This window comes from Bos indicus, chromosome X (genome assembly GCF_029378745.1).
Source record: "Bos indicus isolate NIAB-ARS_2022 breed Sahiwal x Tharparkar chromosome X, NIAB-ARS_B.indTharparkar_mat_pri_1.0, whole genome shotgun sequence".
NCBI lineage: Eukaryota > Metazoa > Chordata > Mammalia > Artiodactyla > Bovidae > Bos > Bos indicus.
Genome location: NC_091789.1, coordinates 23,703,571 through 23,716,363, shown reverse-complemented (window position 1 = coordinate 23,716,363; position 12,793 = coordinate 23,703,571). Strand labels below are relative to the sequence as shown.

General features: G+C 36.9%; 1 protein-coding gene across 6 annotated transcripts in view; it reads left to right on the top strand.

Annotated features, from left to right (window-relative positions):
- The window catches only part of ATP11C (ATPase phospholipid transporting 11C), a 185,000-nt gene extending 173,272 nt beyond the window's left edge, over positions 1–11,728 (top strand). For 2 of the 6 annotated variants that reach the window (XM_070783453.1, XM_070783452.1), the window contains 2 exons: positions 6,161–6,265; positions 9,182–11,728. In XM_070783453.1, coding sequence (XP_070639554.1) covers positions 6,161–6,262 — 102 coding nt within the window. In that variant the 3' untranslated portion in view covers positions 6,263–6,265; positions 9,182–11,728. Of the gene's footprint in view, positions 1–5,405; positions 5,497–6,160; positions 6,266–9,181 lie in introns of those variants that run through there. The other 4 variants (XM_070783455.1, XM_070783456.1, XM_070783454.1 and 1 more) reach the window with 3 other exon arrangements.
- Positions 11,729–12,793: the final 1,065 nt, after the last annotated feature.

The following is a 12,793-nucleotide window of genomic DNA, read 5'->3' as shown; positions in this document are numbered from 1 at the left end:
AAGTAGATTCCTTAATAGTGTTCTATGTGACCTTTAGTGATCCATATGGAGTATCTCATATGCTCCATATGGAACTTTGAACAGAAAAAATGATTTTTTTTTTTTTATTTAGCCTAGAATTTTCACGCTGGGAATTTCCACACCAACGTTTCAGCTTTTTTTTTTTTTTTTTTAAACAAAGCATTCCGGCTTTAACCTTAGAAATTTCCCTGTGGTTGTTTCAGACTTTTTTTTCAGTTGGTAATCCCAATTTGCCTCTTTCAAACCTTTCCCCTTCCTTTAATTATAGTGCTGCTTAATCTCTGTGTTGCTTCTAGCCCTGTCTGTCCAAGAGTATATTTAAACCAAAGAGAATTCCCTGGATGTGATTTCTACATCCTTCCCCTTTCAAACACACTTGTGAAAATTTAAGATGGTTTTATGAGTGTGTTTTTATTTTTGCTGCTTATATGGTAAATTTTTTGCAGCAATGAGAAGTTATTACCCTCTGTCAGCCTAATTGCTTGGGCCTGCATTGTCTGATATCTGTTGAACCTTTCTTAAAAAGCCTTTAAACTGAAAAAAGTAGATTAGCCTAGAAAAATGAAACTTCTGGCAAATTTTGACCTACAAGTTAAGTAAATATGTCGTATTCCTGCCAACACTAGCTAATTTTGCCCAACAAAACCCTATTTCAATCACACTGACACCAATTAGATCTTATAGCCCCTCCAAGGCAGTATTTTCAAGAAGTAGTCTAAGGTATATCTACCTGATCTATTTGATTAAATTTGCCAGTTTAGCCAGAAACCTGGTTCGTCTTGATTTTTATTTTTTTTCCTATTGGTAGATTCCAGTGGTTGGCATCATATAGAATAGGGAACTAAAATGTCTATAGTGGGAAAAATCTTCAGTGATTGGGTGTATAAAAGAGAAGCTTCATGAGCCAAGTCAGTATCAACCCCAGTGAAAAACAATCAGATTATCAGTGGCACAAGCCACATTGATTCGTGGTATAAACTGGCCAATCACTATATGGTTAGGTGGTCAGAACTGGCCTTAATCCCATGCTTCTGCATGCCTTATGGATGAAAGTGGACACAGTAACATTAACCTAGCTAAAACCACCTTAATCTCTCTAATCCTTCCAGTAGACCTGCTACTGACTCCCTCCAGCCTGGTGTTTAGTCTTAGAATGGGAAAGTGGCATTTATTTGTAAATACCAGTTGGACAGGGGTATAACAGGTTACTTCTCTAATGGCTCAAGTGGCAATTTGTATGAAACCAAATTTTAAAAATGTCATGGTAATAAATATTTTGGTGCCTTGTCATAATAGAGATTTGTCTACAAAGGATCTCTTTATTTGGAAATACACTCTGAGGAGCTCCTTGATGTTTTTCTTATTTGGGGTAATGGAGCTCATGCTAAACAATGGCTCACAGCCAGCTTATAAATTGACAAAGCTTCATCCTCTAAAGATGAGACAAAAAATCTCAGAAATCAAAACCTTCAAACATAATATTTTATCCTCTTCCATAGGCCCTTTAAAAAAAATGACACTGGCTGGATGTGACTTACATAAATGGCCATTAAATGGAGGGATGATACAAGGCAGTCACAGATAAAGACTTAGAACATTTTCTTTCCATGCACAGATTCCAGACTTCTGTTGCAAGAAAGCATGGAGTTCTGGGCCTGCAGCCCTTTTTACTTAGCAGTATAGAGTATTTCCAGGGTTCAGCATGAACTTTGTTTGCCATGAATTATGTCCATGATAGGAGGAATTCTAGTGTCTGTGCTGTAGCTTGGCATGCTGATGTGCTAGAACAACCAGAATTTCCATAATCACCTTCATTCATTCATTCATTTATTCCTGTCATCATTGAACCAGTGAACATGTGTTGAACCACCTACTGATGAACATCTCTCTTTAACATCCAAAGTCTGAAAGGCTAAATGGTTTTTCAGACCCTATGGGATTTTGAAACTTGCAGATAAGACAGAACATTGTGGGCACTCATCAGCACTGCCTTTTTTCCCCCCTTTTGAGAAAATGCAAGAGCAAAGTAGTGCATATCAATGCATAAAGGGCAACTGAAACATGGCAGCCATGACTACTCTGATAAGTCATATCTATTTACACAAGGCTCTAGTTGGCCACATCAAAGAAGCAGAGGCCACTTCAAAAATCTTTCTTCAAAGAAAGAGTATCTTAAAGGCTTCTCTGGTGGCTCAGATGGTAAAGAATCTGCCTGCTCTGTGGAAGACCCAGGTTCAATCCTTGGATCGGTAAGATCCCCTGGAGAAGGAAATGGCTACCCACGCCAGTATTCTTGCCTGGAGAATTCTATGGACAGAGGAACCTGGTGGGCTACAGTCCATGGGGTTGCAAAGAGCTGGACACGACTGAGCAACTCACACTTCAGTGAGCAACAATCTGGCATTCTGGGTGACTTCCTACTTATTCAGTATCCCTTGCTAAGACATTGGCCTCATTTAAAGAGCAGCAAAAGATTCTTTTACACTGGGTCCACCTCATTCCTGAGAGGCTCCCTAATGGGGTAGAGTGTGTGTCCCTAGCTAAAAGTAGAAGATCCCCCTGACTTCAACTAGTAAGGGTCAGATCCTTTGCAGGGAGAGCCAGAAATGCCTGTGGCAAGTAGACTGCCTGTGCTATCTGCCTGTGAATCTTGGCAGCTGCTTTAAGAAGCGAAACTCCGAAACTCAAACTCCGTAGTGGATAGAGAAAATGTCTCCATGGCATTTGAGAAGGAAGCTAAGCCATTTACATTTACCTGTTGTAGAAGCAGCCTTCTGTTGAATTCCATTCAATTCAGAACACTTTGCCCGAGGGTCCAGGATAAGCTAGCTGCTGTGCTAGGTTGATCATTCCAGCTCACAGGGAGCTCTCACTCAAGTTGAGTTATAAAGGGATTTATTTGGAACACTTCTGGAAGCAGGTATAAACAGAATAGTAGAGTCAATAATATGGCTTGTAACACAGCTGAGCCATCTCAGGGTCCAAGTCACTAACTCCAGAAGCCTCCGGTAAAAAGGCCAGTCTGGCAGCCCCCACCACAGCTGAGTTTTGTCTTGATACTAGCAGTATAAAAGAACTCTGCTATCTTCCAAAGTAGATTCCCTCAGTCATTTAACTCAGGAAGTAAATACATTTTCACACCCTTATTTTCAGCAGTATAGTTAATTTTTGAGCTAAAATCCCATCATTAAGGATCATAGGGCTTTTCTTTAGCTTCTAAGCTGCCAACAAGTATATGATGAAATTATCATTGAGCACTGAACAGTGGGTACAGCAGATAACACTTCAAAGGAAATGTGAAGTTTACGATTTGAGGTACTTCGAAAAGCCATGTCCCTTCTCAGCACTTTTGTTGGGCTGGCTCTTAATCAATGAAATACACCTGGACCCTCTAGCCAACTAGTGAATGAATACCAGTTACCATTTCAGGCGGAGGAATTTTCCATGTATCTTTATGTTAAGTTTTCCCATGGAAACCACCATGATCAAAAGGAGGCTTGATTTTGCCTAGTAGACATGGAAACACTATAATGTAATGAGAATGGATGCAGCAACATGGCTATACCTTGCAAGTGACGTCTGCACAAACAAAAGCAAACATTCAGTTACATAGGGAGCTCTTTCAGAGCAGCAGCCAGGAGAAGGAAGAATGTCAGGTATCTGAGCAAAATTCCCAGAGAAAGCACTTTAGAGAATACAGTTTCTCCTTTAGTAACAATGGTGACTGATGATGACTATTGAAATCCTTACAGTGTCTCATACAACCATGAGCTCTAAAGGTAACAGCCCTGTGAACTAGATTAGACAAAAATGAAGTTGAATCCTAACATCGTGGCTGTGGAGGTGGACCTTTATGCATTGGCCTCTTTGACAGACTGCTAATTAAGCCAGTGTCAAAGCTCCCTAGATGACTGCAAAGGAATGTGGAAATTTCATACTGTTGTTTGTTATCTCTCAAGCTTCTACCCCCGCTACCCGCCCCCAACCAGTTGCTAGCTGTATCAATTTTTTATTGCTTTACTCTTTTCATGTTCTCTACTGCCTTCTGTACTCTCATATTTCTGTTTTCCTTTATAAAGTAGCCTATAAATCCCTAAAATTTCTACTTCATAGAAAAACTTTTATCTCTGACAGTTGGATACAAGGTTCTGAGCGCACCAAAATGTGTTTCAAGTTACACTCTTAAATAGATGGGCTTGTATTTTAAACACAGGGTGGGAGGTTTGGTATCATGTTAATCTTGTTGCAAGGTTTTTGCCTACAAAAGAGAAGGCAAACAATTAAAAATTTTTTCTCTGAAACTAAATATTAATCTCTCTAGCTTTTATCAATTGGTAATTTGCATGTTACCAACATGTCTCCAACTTTATTAAGGTAAAATATGAACAGGAGAAATGTAGTTATGTTAAAGCATATATGAATAAACAGAATTTTTCCTTTGGAAGTATAAACGTTTATTAGACTCTGCTAGATATATGTGTTACTTTAGCTGGTTTCTTTTTGTTAAGCCTATTTCTATTAGTTGCTAAGTAGATAATATGGGTAATCTTGATTAGCAGAATTGTTAAGCTCATCCCCGTAGTTTACCACTCATCTGTTTTGCTAGAGCAATACCATACCAAGTCTATAAATTAGCCTACAGCTTCAGGCACAGAATAAGGGGGGAAAAACTAACCTCTTAGGTTTTCTAACTAAACTTTAAGTCATTGATTTTCACTTTTTCTTAGTGTTTTAAAGGAAAAATTCATAGCTTTTCAGGCAATGCTTTTAAAGAGTCTCTACAGGAAAAAAAGGGGGGAAACCAATGAAATTACGTTAGAATAAAGGAAGTTAAGCTTTGGTTCAGAGGTAAATGGTACGAAAGTGTGGTTTCACCAACAGTTTTCCATTATTTAGTTTTGATTAGGTTTTTAACCTGAAATGCCCAAGGACAGTCAGTCCGTATTACATGTGTGCAATTGGACAAGATGAGATAGTTACTTGAAGATAGGTTGGTGATGGATCCTGAGCATAGCTCTTTGATCATTGAATTTTAAACAATGTAAATTAGTGAATTAATGATAAGAGATGAGCTTTATTTCAGTGAGAAACATACTTTTAAATTATTTTATTCAAAGTAGTGAATATTCCCATGAACCAAAAGTTTTTAAATTGATATACAGAGAAATAGCAGTTTGCTCATACAATAAACTTCCTAACTCTAACTCTGCTTTTACTTCAGAAAGTAACGTCTTTAAAACTAACGTCATTTCGACTTCTAATTCTCAAGGTTTCTTTTAAATGTCTTACATTTCAGAGAATATTTACTTTTTTCTTTCTTTTTGGTTTCTGCATTTCTCTTTTTTCTACTGCAATTTTCCACCTTTTGTGCAATTGTGAACAAGGTAACGAAACGCCTCCCTTCCTCAGGAACATCTACTATCTTCATGCTTTCTCAAACTTCCAGCAATCACAGTTTCTCTTGGAGTGAATAAGGTGACTTCCTTTCTTAATGTACCAACTTGCTTGCATTCTCATTTGCTTGACACCATTTTCTGATTCTTTATGAAAAATTCTCATGACTCATCTTTATATCTTCTATTTGATACTTAAGAATATTTTGCCATTTTCCTTTAATCATTTGTTCACCTTCTCAATTGTCACAATGGAGAATCAAAAACCTGGACTGTAGGTCTGTAGTCCCACTGGTTCCTGGTACACAGTAGAAGCCACAGCGTGTTAGAGCTAGTCTGTTCATTAAGATAGGAATGTTTTGCACAAATTTCTCTTTGTTCAGTACACTCAGAGTACCAGAACAACTCTCAGAGGTGTTCACCAAAAGGATGGTAAGGTTTACTAATCAAACCATATTGCCTTCATCTACCGCGTAACTTACCAGTGTCATTTCAAAAACTCAAGTTTGCCACGTACTACTAATGTCTGTATTCTACCATGAAAACAATTCAATGTGAGGTGGAGACTTTCTTAGGTCTTTAAGTGTATTCATTTAAATGTTATGCATTTGCTATAGTATAATCATGTGTACTTTGGGCCAGAAGAGTAGTCTTATAGGAAATGATTTTTTTTCTTCCTACATTTTTATCACCAGGTAGGTTACCAATCTTTAAATGCTTTAAGTATCTTTACCTGACTATTACAGAGCAATCTAAGCTGTAAAAAGGCATCTGACTCATTATCCACCAGACCTTCAGTCAGACCTCTTCTTTTACGAACATTCTCAGATGAATCTAATATATTTTAACAGGTACCTAGTGTTACAACAAGTGGGCTGGCTTTAAAGAAACAGATTAACAGCATTATAAAGAAAAAATGAAAATATCACTCTCTAAATTTTCTCTGCTGTTGGTGTGGTGAACTTTATACTATTCTTTGAAAAAATATAAAGATGCATTACTTGGAATATGGGGAAATACATATTTTAAATTTGCTAAGCCCCAAAATAAAATTTTATGCATTTTCCAGAGCTGAAGAGTAATATAATATATTTAATTTGTAAGGGGCATGTTTTCATGGCATCACATGAAAATGCTTGTTACCACTGATCAGGAAATATAATTGGATTTTAAAAGATCATTTGGAAAATTAAAAATAAATATTCCAAAATTGCATCTGTATAATATCAAGTCAGTTTTAGTATTGCATGTTCTTTTGGGAATTATGTGGAAATAATTCAGTGTGTCTGCACCTCCATGTGCTATGTCTGTGTTTGCAGGTATATATTTATGTCTTTGTAAATGTCTGATCCCCAAGTGTATGGTAATGAACCAATCTACTCTAATCACTTTTTGTAGTGTCAAGTTTTATTCAAGCTAAGTATTTCAACTTTCGGAGGTGAAAGCTTTCCTAGCCATTCAGGGGGATGCTAGCCTAATGATTTAGAATGCATCATAATTATTTTTTCCAAAAGTGAGTAAATTCATCATATAACATGTTATTTCATTTACCTCCCTCCCCCAAAAAAAAATTGGAAGGAATTGATATGCCATGGGAGGAATTCCTCTATGTATATTCTGTTTCCCACTGCAGAGGCCTCTATCACCCCAGGCCTTTCAAGGTGTTTTGTCCATCCATGGACGTTTAAAGTACTTCATGAATGAGGTTTACAAATTTGTCAGCTTAGAAACAATTCCACACAGCTTAGGGCAGGGCATCTTTCATGCACACATAAAAATTAATGATCATCATGAATGACATTGCACATCAGTTCACTTTGATGCTAACAATTGTGAGGCCACTTCATAGGCCCATTTTTTGATCAGCTATCAGCTTCCCTACCCTTCAGCAAAGGATAAAAATTGAGCTAAAAGATTGAATCCATTGGTTCTTCTATCTCCTACAGTTCATCACAGTCTGTATCTGCAGTGTTATTTTGGGAGGCAACTCATTTTGTCTCAGTCTACCTCCTTTTACCCAGTTGGAGTGACTCAGTTCAGTCGCTCGGTCATGTCCGACTCTTTGCAATGCCATGGACTGCAGCATGCCAGGCCTTCCTGTCCATCACCAACTCCCGGAGTTTACTCACACTCATGTCCATTGAGTCGATGATGCCATCCAAAATATTTTCCCTCAGTAATGAATCTGCTTCCCAGTAGCCTTCAAAGTCTTTGACCATCTTGTCCCAGATAGCCGTGTCCTAAGTTGTGTGGTGTATTTTAGTGAATTTTTTATCCCCCTGGATTGCTTTACTTAGCTTGGTCTGTGGTTTGGGAGACTAGGCTGGGTAGCAGACATTGCTACTGCTTTTGGTCTCTCCAGGGCCTTAACTCCTACAGTGTTAAAGCTAAGTAAGGTTTTGTTTTGTTTTGTTTTTTTCAAAAACGATTGTTTTATTTTTAAAGTAATTATTTCTTCTAGGAATATATTTTCATATTACATTATTTATTCTCCAAGGAAAAGAAATCTGGCAATTAGTTTAGCCACCGAGTTTGTCCCTTGTTTGTTAAGGAAACTGCCTGACTCCTTATATAAGTTCTTATGTGAATGTCAGCCTTATTTTGGTTAGCGTCAACTTGCCCCTGCTACCTGAAGAACTAATGTGAGAATGTGTGTGTGTGCCAAGTTGCTTCAGTCATTTCTGACTCTTTGCGACCCTATGGACTATAACCCACCAGACTCCTCTGTCCGTGGAATTCTCCAAGCAAGTATACTGGAGTGGGTTGCCATGCGCTTCTCCAGGGGATCTTCCCAGCCCAGGGATCGAACCTGCGTCTCTTACATCTCCTGTATTGGCAAACAGGTTCTTTACCACTAGCGCTACCTGGGAAGCCCCCAGTATAAGAAAATGAAACATCAAAAGAAATGGAAGGTATTCTACAGGACTTCTAGTCCAAGCATGGCAAGGGCCCCCCATTACTCAAGTTTTTAAAATTTGAATTTTTGAGTGTTGAATCAAGGTTAGGTTCACCTCCTTGACAATAGGACTTGTACTTCTCCACATACCTGATTTACAGGCACCAATTCTCATGCTGCATCCTAATGATAGCATGTGATAGTGTTTAGAGGATGAAGAATCTAGATTTCTTAGGGTGTTTTCTGTGGTTTCTTTTCTAAAAAGGTAATGAATAAGGAAAACAGAAGAGTCAATTGACTCATAGATACATGATCTATCCGAAAAAAATTAACTTAGGTATTATAGAGAGGAAACATGTTTCTTTAAGTAAAAGTGCTTTCTTAACAATCTTTCAAAACTGAATATTAGAGTTTGTCTTAATTAACAACCAAAAACCAGTGATCAGTTCATTCATTCATCATGTCCTGAGCACTTGCTGTGTGCCAGACACTGGACTGGGTGCTAGAGACAAAAAGTTAAATAAAACATCCCTGTTTTCATGGGGGTGGGGCTCACAGCTAGAAGGGATCCTAGTCAGCTAAGCCTCTGCTGTCCTAGTGGTAACAGTTCTTAGGAGAACCCTGGAGCAATCCAAAAGCAAAAAGCAAGTCTGAATCTATTCAGCTGACAGATGAAGAAAAGATTAAAAACTGGCTATTGTGTCACTTTCTTCCCCAAGCATGTGAATAAAACTTGGCAGCTTTTTAAAGACAATTGGTGTACTCTCATAACAAAATTTACTACATGATTTATTTTTTTAAGTGCTAAACAGATGGTTTCACATTATTATTAAAATTAATGTTTTAACTCCGTATATTTTACATCTTTCAGAATCCGAATCTTGAACTGCCTATGTTGTTATCCTACAAGCATATTGACAGTGGTTACAGATAAAAGAGAAAGCATGAAGAAACAACTTCAAAAAGTTATCATCTCAGGATACTTGATATGCAACTAACTAAACCACTATCTTATGTCTGAGGTTCAGAATAAATGTCCAGTAAAATACCAAATGACTCTCTTAAGCATTTATAATTATTATAAGTAGCCATTATGGCCAAAGCTCTAAGTTATGAATTATATGAAAGTTGAAAGCAAGAATATATAGAATTTCTGGCTTTAGATAGAATAACTATCAAATGGGTGCTTTTTTAACCCATGAACTCTGTGAATGGATTTAAATATGATAGAATAAAGTAGAAGTCATGCAATGGGAATGAACAGATTTTGCTAAACTTACTTTTTTGCCTGGCAAAAGAAATATGCTGTTTGGATCACATTTCTTGTTCCTACTGAATGATGATCTTAAATTTTTTCCACATATGAAAGGAATACTTGAAAATATAAAAGAACTAAATCAATGCATCAGATAGTAGGTAATCCTTTCTGTTTACCTACATGCTGATTATCCTTGCCAAAAAGTGCATTGAAAGGTGGAATGTTAACCCTGGGTATTTTTGCAAAAATCAAAAAAAATTATTTATTTTTGTTCTTCTGAATTACACTTAATGGGTGGAAGAATACTAGATTTGAAAAGAAATCATTTCCAGTCACTTCAGTGACCCTCAAAATAGTTAAAGATATAACAGATTTTTCCAATATTAGCTTTACTGGGATCAGAGGTAAAATGGGCAAAACTACAGTTACATTAAAATGGCATCTGAACATCAGTCTTTATAATTTTTTTTGTGGAGAAGAAGGAAGAATAGCTTATTTAAAACTGTTAACAGTTTCTGTTTGAAAGTGGTTGCATCTGTGCACATATGCAGCACTTTTTTTTTTTTTAACTTGGCAATTTGGGAAGGAGGAAGGGTCCATAACATGACTCTGAACATGAATATTGTCTCTCTTAGCAAACACGGCTAGGGTAATGGTCTAACTCTAAACCACAAGATTCACCTTGGTTAAATCCTCCACTTACTGGACTAGGGGGAGGTTATAGCCTCCTAAGGAGCTCACTTAAAACATAAAAATAAATGTGATATGTCTTTATTAAATGTTAAAATTAAACATACACTTTTTTTTGGATATAAATGACTACATTTGACTCCTAGATTGAAATGGTCTTTTAAAAGGTATTTTTGTTCCAGTTTCCATTTTTGGTTGTCTTTCTGGCATGCCTGTACTATTATTAGTGTTTATATTGTACCCTGATTTGGAAAAGTATTAGAATCAGTCTATACCAATGTATTTATAAAGTCCATATGACATATTTGATTCTTCCACTTACATTTTGTGTTAATGTTTAGGTATAATTTTTCTTAAATTCTCGAAAGGACATTTCAGTTATCAGAAGCCCTTCCATCATTACTGACCCTTTTTCATTATTTCATTTGTTACCATCTATCAGTATTATTTTTGAGTATTTGTTAGGTGTCATCACGCCTTCCTAAGTGTGCTGTGTTTTAGTAGCCTAGTATTTGAAGTAGTCTGCTGGAAACCAAGTCAGTATATTCTCTACCTATTCCAAAGAGCTAAAAATCAGAGCCAGGAAAGCTTTTGATGTTTTGTTGTTGTTCTTGTGTTTATAATTATTGCTGTATTATTATTGTTGTTTTACATAAGAATTATAGAGACTGTGAATACAAAGAGCCCACCTTAACTAGAGAGCCTTGTTTAATGCAGACCATTGAAGGTTTGACATAATCAAAATATCTAAGGTAGCAGAAATGTAAAATTCCTTGCAACCTGGAAGAAAGATAAGTAAGGGGGATGTAAAGTCTGTCTTATAAGGTACACATTACACTGCAGCTCAAATTCACGATGACAGTGATGTGTGATATGGCCTAGATTCTTGAAAGGGACCTGACTTGACTTTTTTAAAGATAGATATTTTATTAATGAGCTAAAAAAAAGGGTTGGCGTGAGGTTAGCAGAAGTAAGCCATCCAGTATTCCTATCACTACAATCTAACCACCTTATTTTGTGCCAGAGAAACTGATAAAATGTAATAATAGGATCATATACCCATCATTTGAATAATTTTGAACTACAAACTGTCCTTATAGTTTTCATAACTGTTGTCCATTGTTTGAGGATGTTAGTACTAAACTGAAAACATAAATTCCATATCTACCACATTTACACCAGCAACAGTATAAAATGTAAGCCTAAATTTGCAAAATTCATAATAATTTAGTGACAGAATTTTTTAATAACATGCAGTATATATAAATGCAGATTTTATGCAAGTGTTGACAAAATCATTTTTCAGCTTACAAAATTGGACTGCAATATTACATTTTTCACTTCAGCAATTTTTTACATCATTGCTTTCTATAATGAATGTGAATGCCATCTTTTATGAATGCAACTTGCCTTTTTCATTAAAGAAATTTTGTTTGATGTAATCAATAAACTTTGGTATGATATAATTGACATTTTCAGTCTCTTTTTTGTAAAGGTCTGTTTAACATAAAAGTAATATGGAAGAAATTTGGTGATAGGAAATAAGTTTCTAATTTCTGCTTTGCCTGTACAGCTCACAAAAGATTGACCATTTCTGCATACAAACTGGCATTTGAGGGCAGAACTAATTTTGGGACGTTCTGATATTTGGGAGTTCTGAATAAGGCTGGATCTGGTTGCTGTATACAGAAAAGTCCAGCTAAATCAGCAAATATGTATTGCTAGGTTGCTGTGTGCTAGGCAGTATCCACTTGTTGGACGTTGTGCGATATATGGTCCACGTCTGCATACCATTGAAATCATTTCTTTTTTTTAATATTGATTTATTTATTTGGCTGCACTGGGTCTTAGTTGCAGCACATTGGATCTTTAGTTGTGGCATGCAGGATCTGACTCCCTGACCCAGGATGGAACCCAGACCCCTGCATTGGGAGTGTGGAGTCTTAGCACTGGACCACCAGAGAAGTTCCTGAAATCATTTGATTCTTAAGTAGCCAAAGATGCAGGGATTTTACAATAGAGTGTGTGTGTGTGTGTGTACATCTTTCTCTCCCTCGCACCCCTCCCCCTCCCTTCCTTCCCTCTATTGTTGCTCAGCCTGCCTCTACTGCCTTGTGAGTGTCCCTTTTCCTTGAAAAACCCTGCTTTCCTTGACTCCTAAGAAACTAGTCACCTGGGTAGCTGGTTTCATTACATTTGTACACTTCCGTCTCTGTATTTTTATCATCTTTTAATCCTGTTAGTCTTTGACCTACGTTGAGAAAATGCATTTCCTCTTTTGTTGTTGTTAAGTGGGAAATGTGCTCTATGAGGAGGTGAGACACAAGTTCAAGTTTCAGCTTTGCCACTAAGAGCCATTTCCCTCGATCCTCTTTTCTCTCACCTGTAAAGTGGTGTCTTGGGGGTGAGGGGAGAGCAAATGAGGTAAAAGATCAGCATATGAGGTAAAAGATCATAATTGCTTTGTAAAATGGCATTTACTAGCCAGAGAAATGCATTGGTATTTTTATATTAAGGGGTTTTGTTGATGCTTTG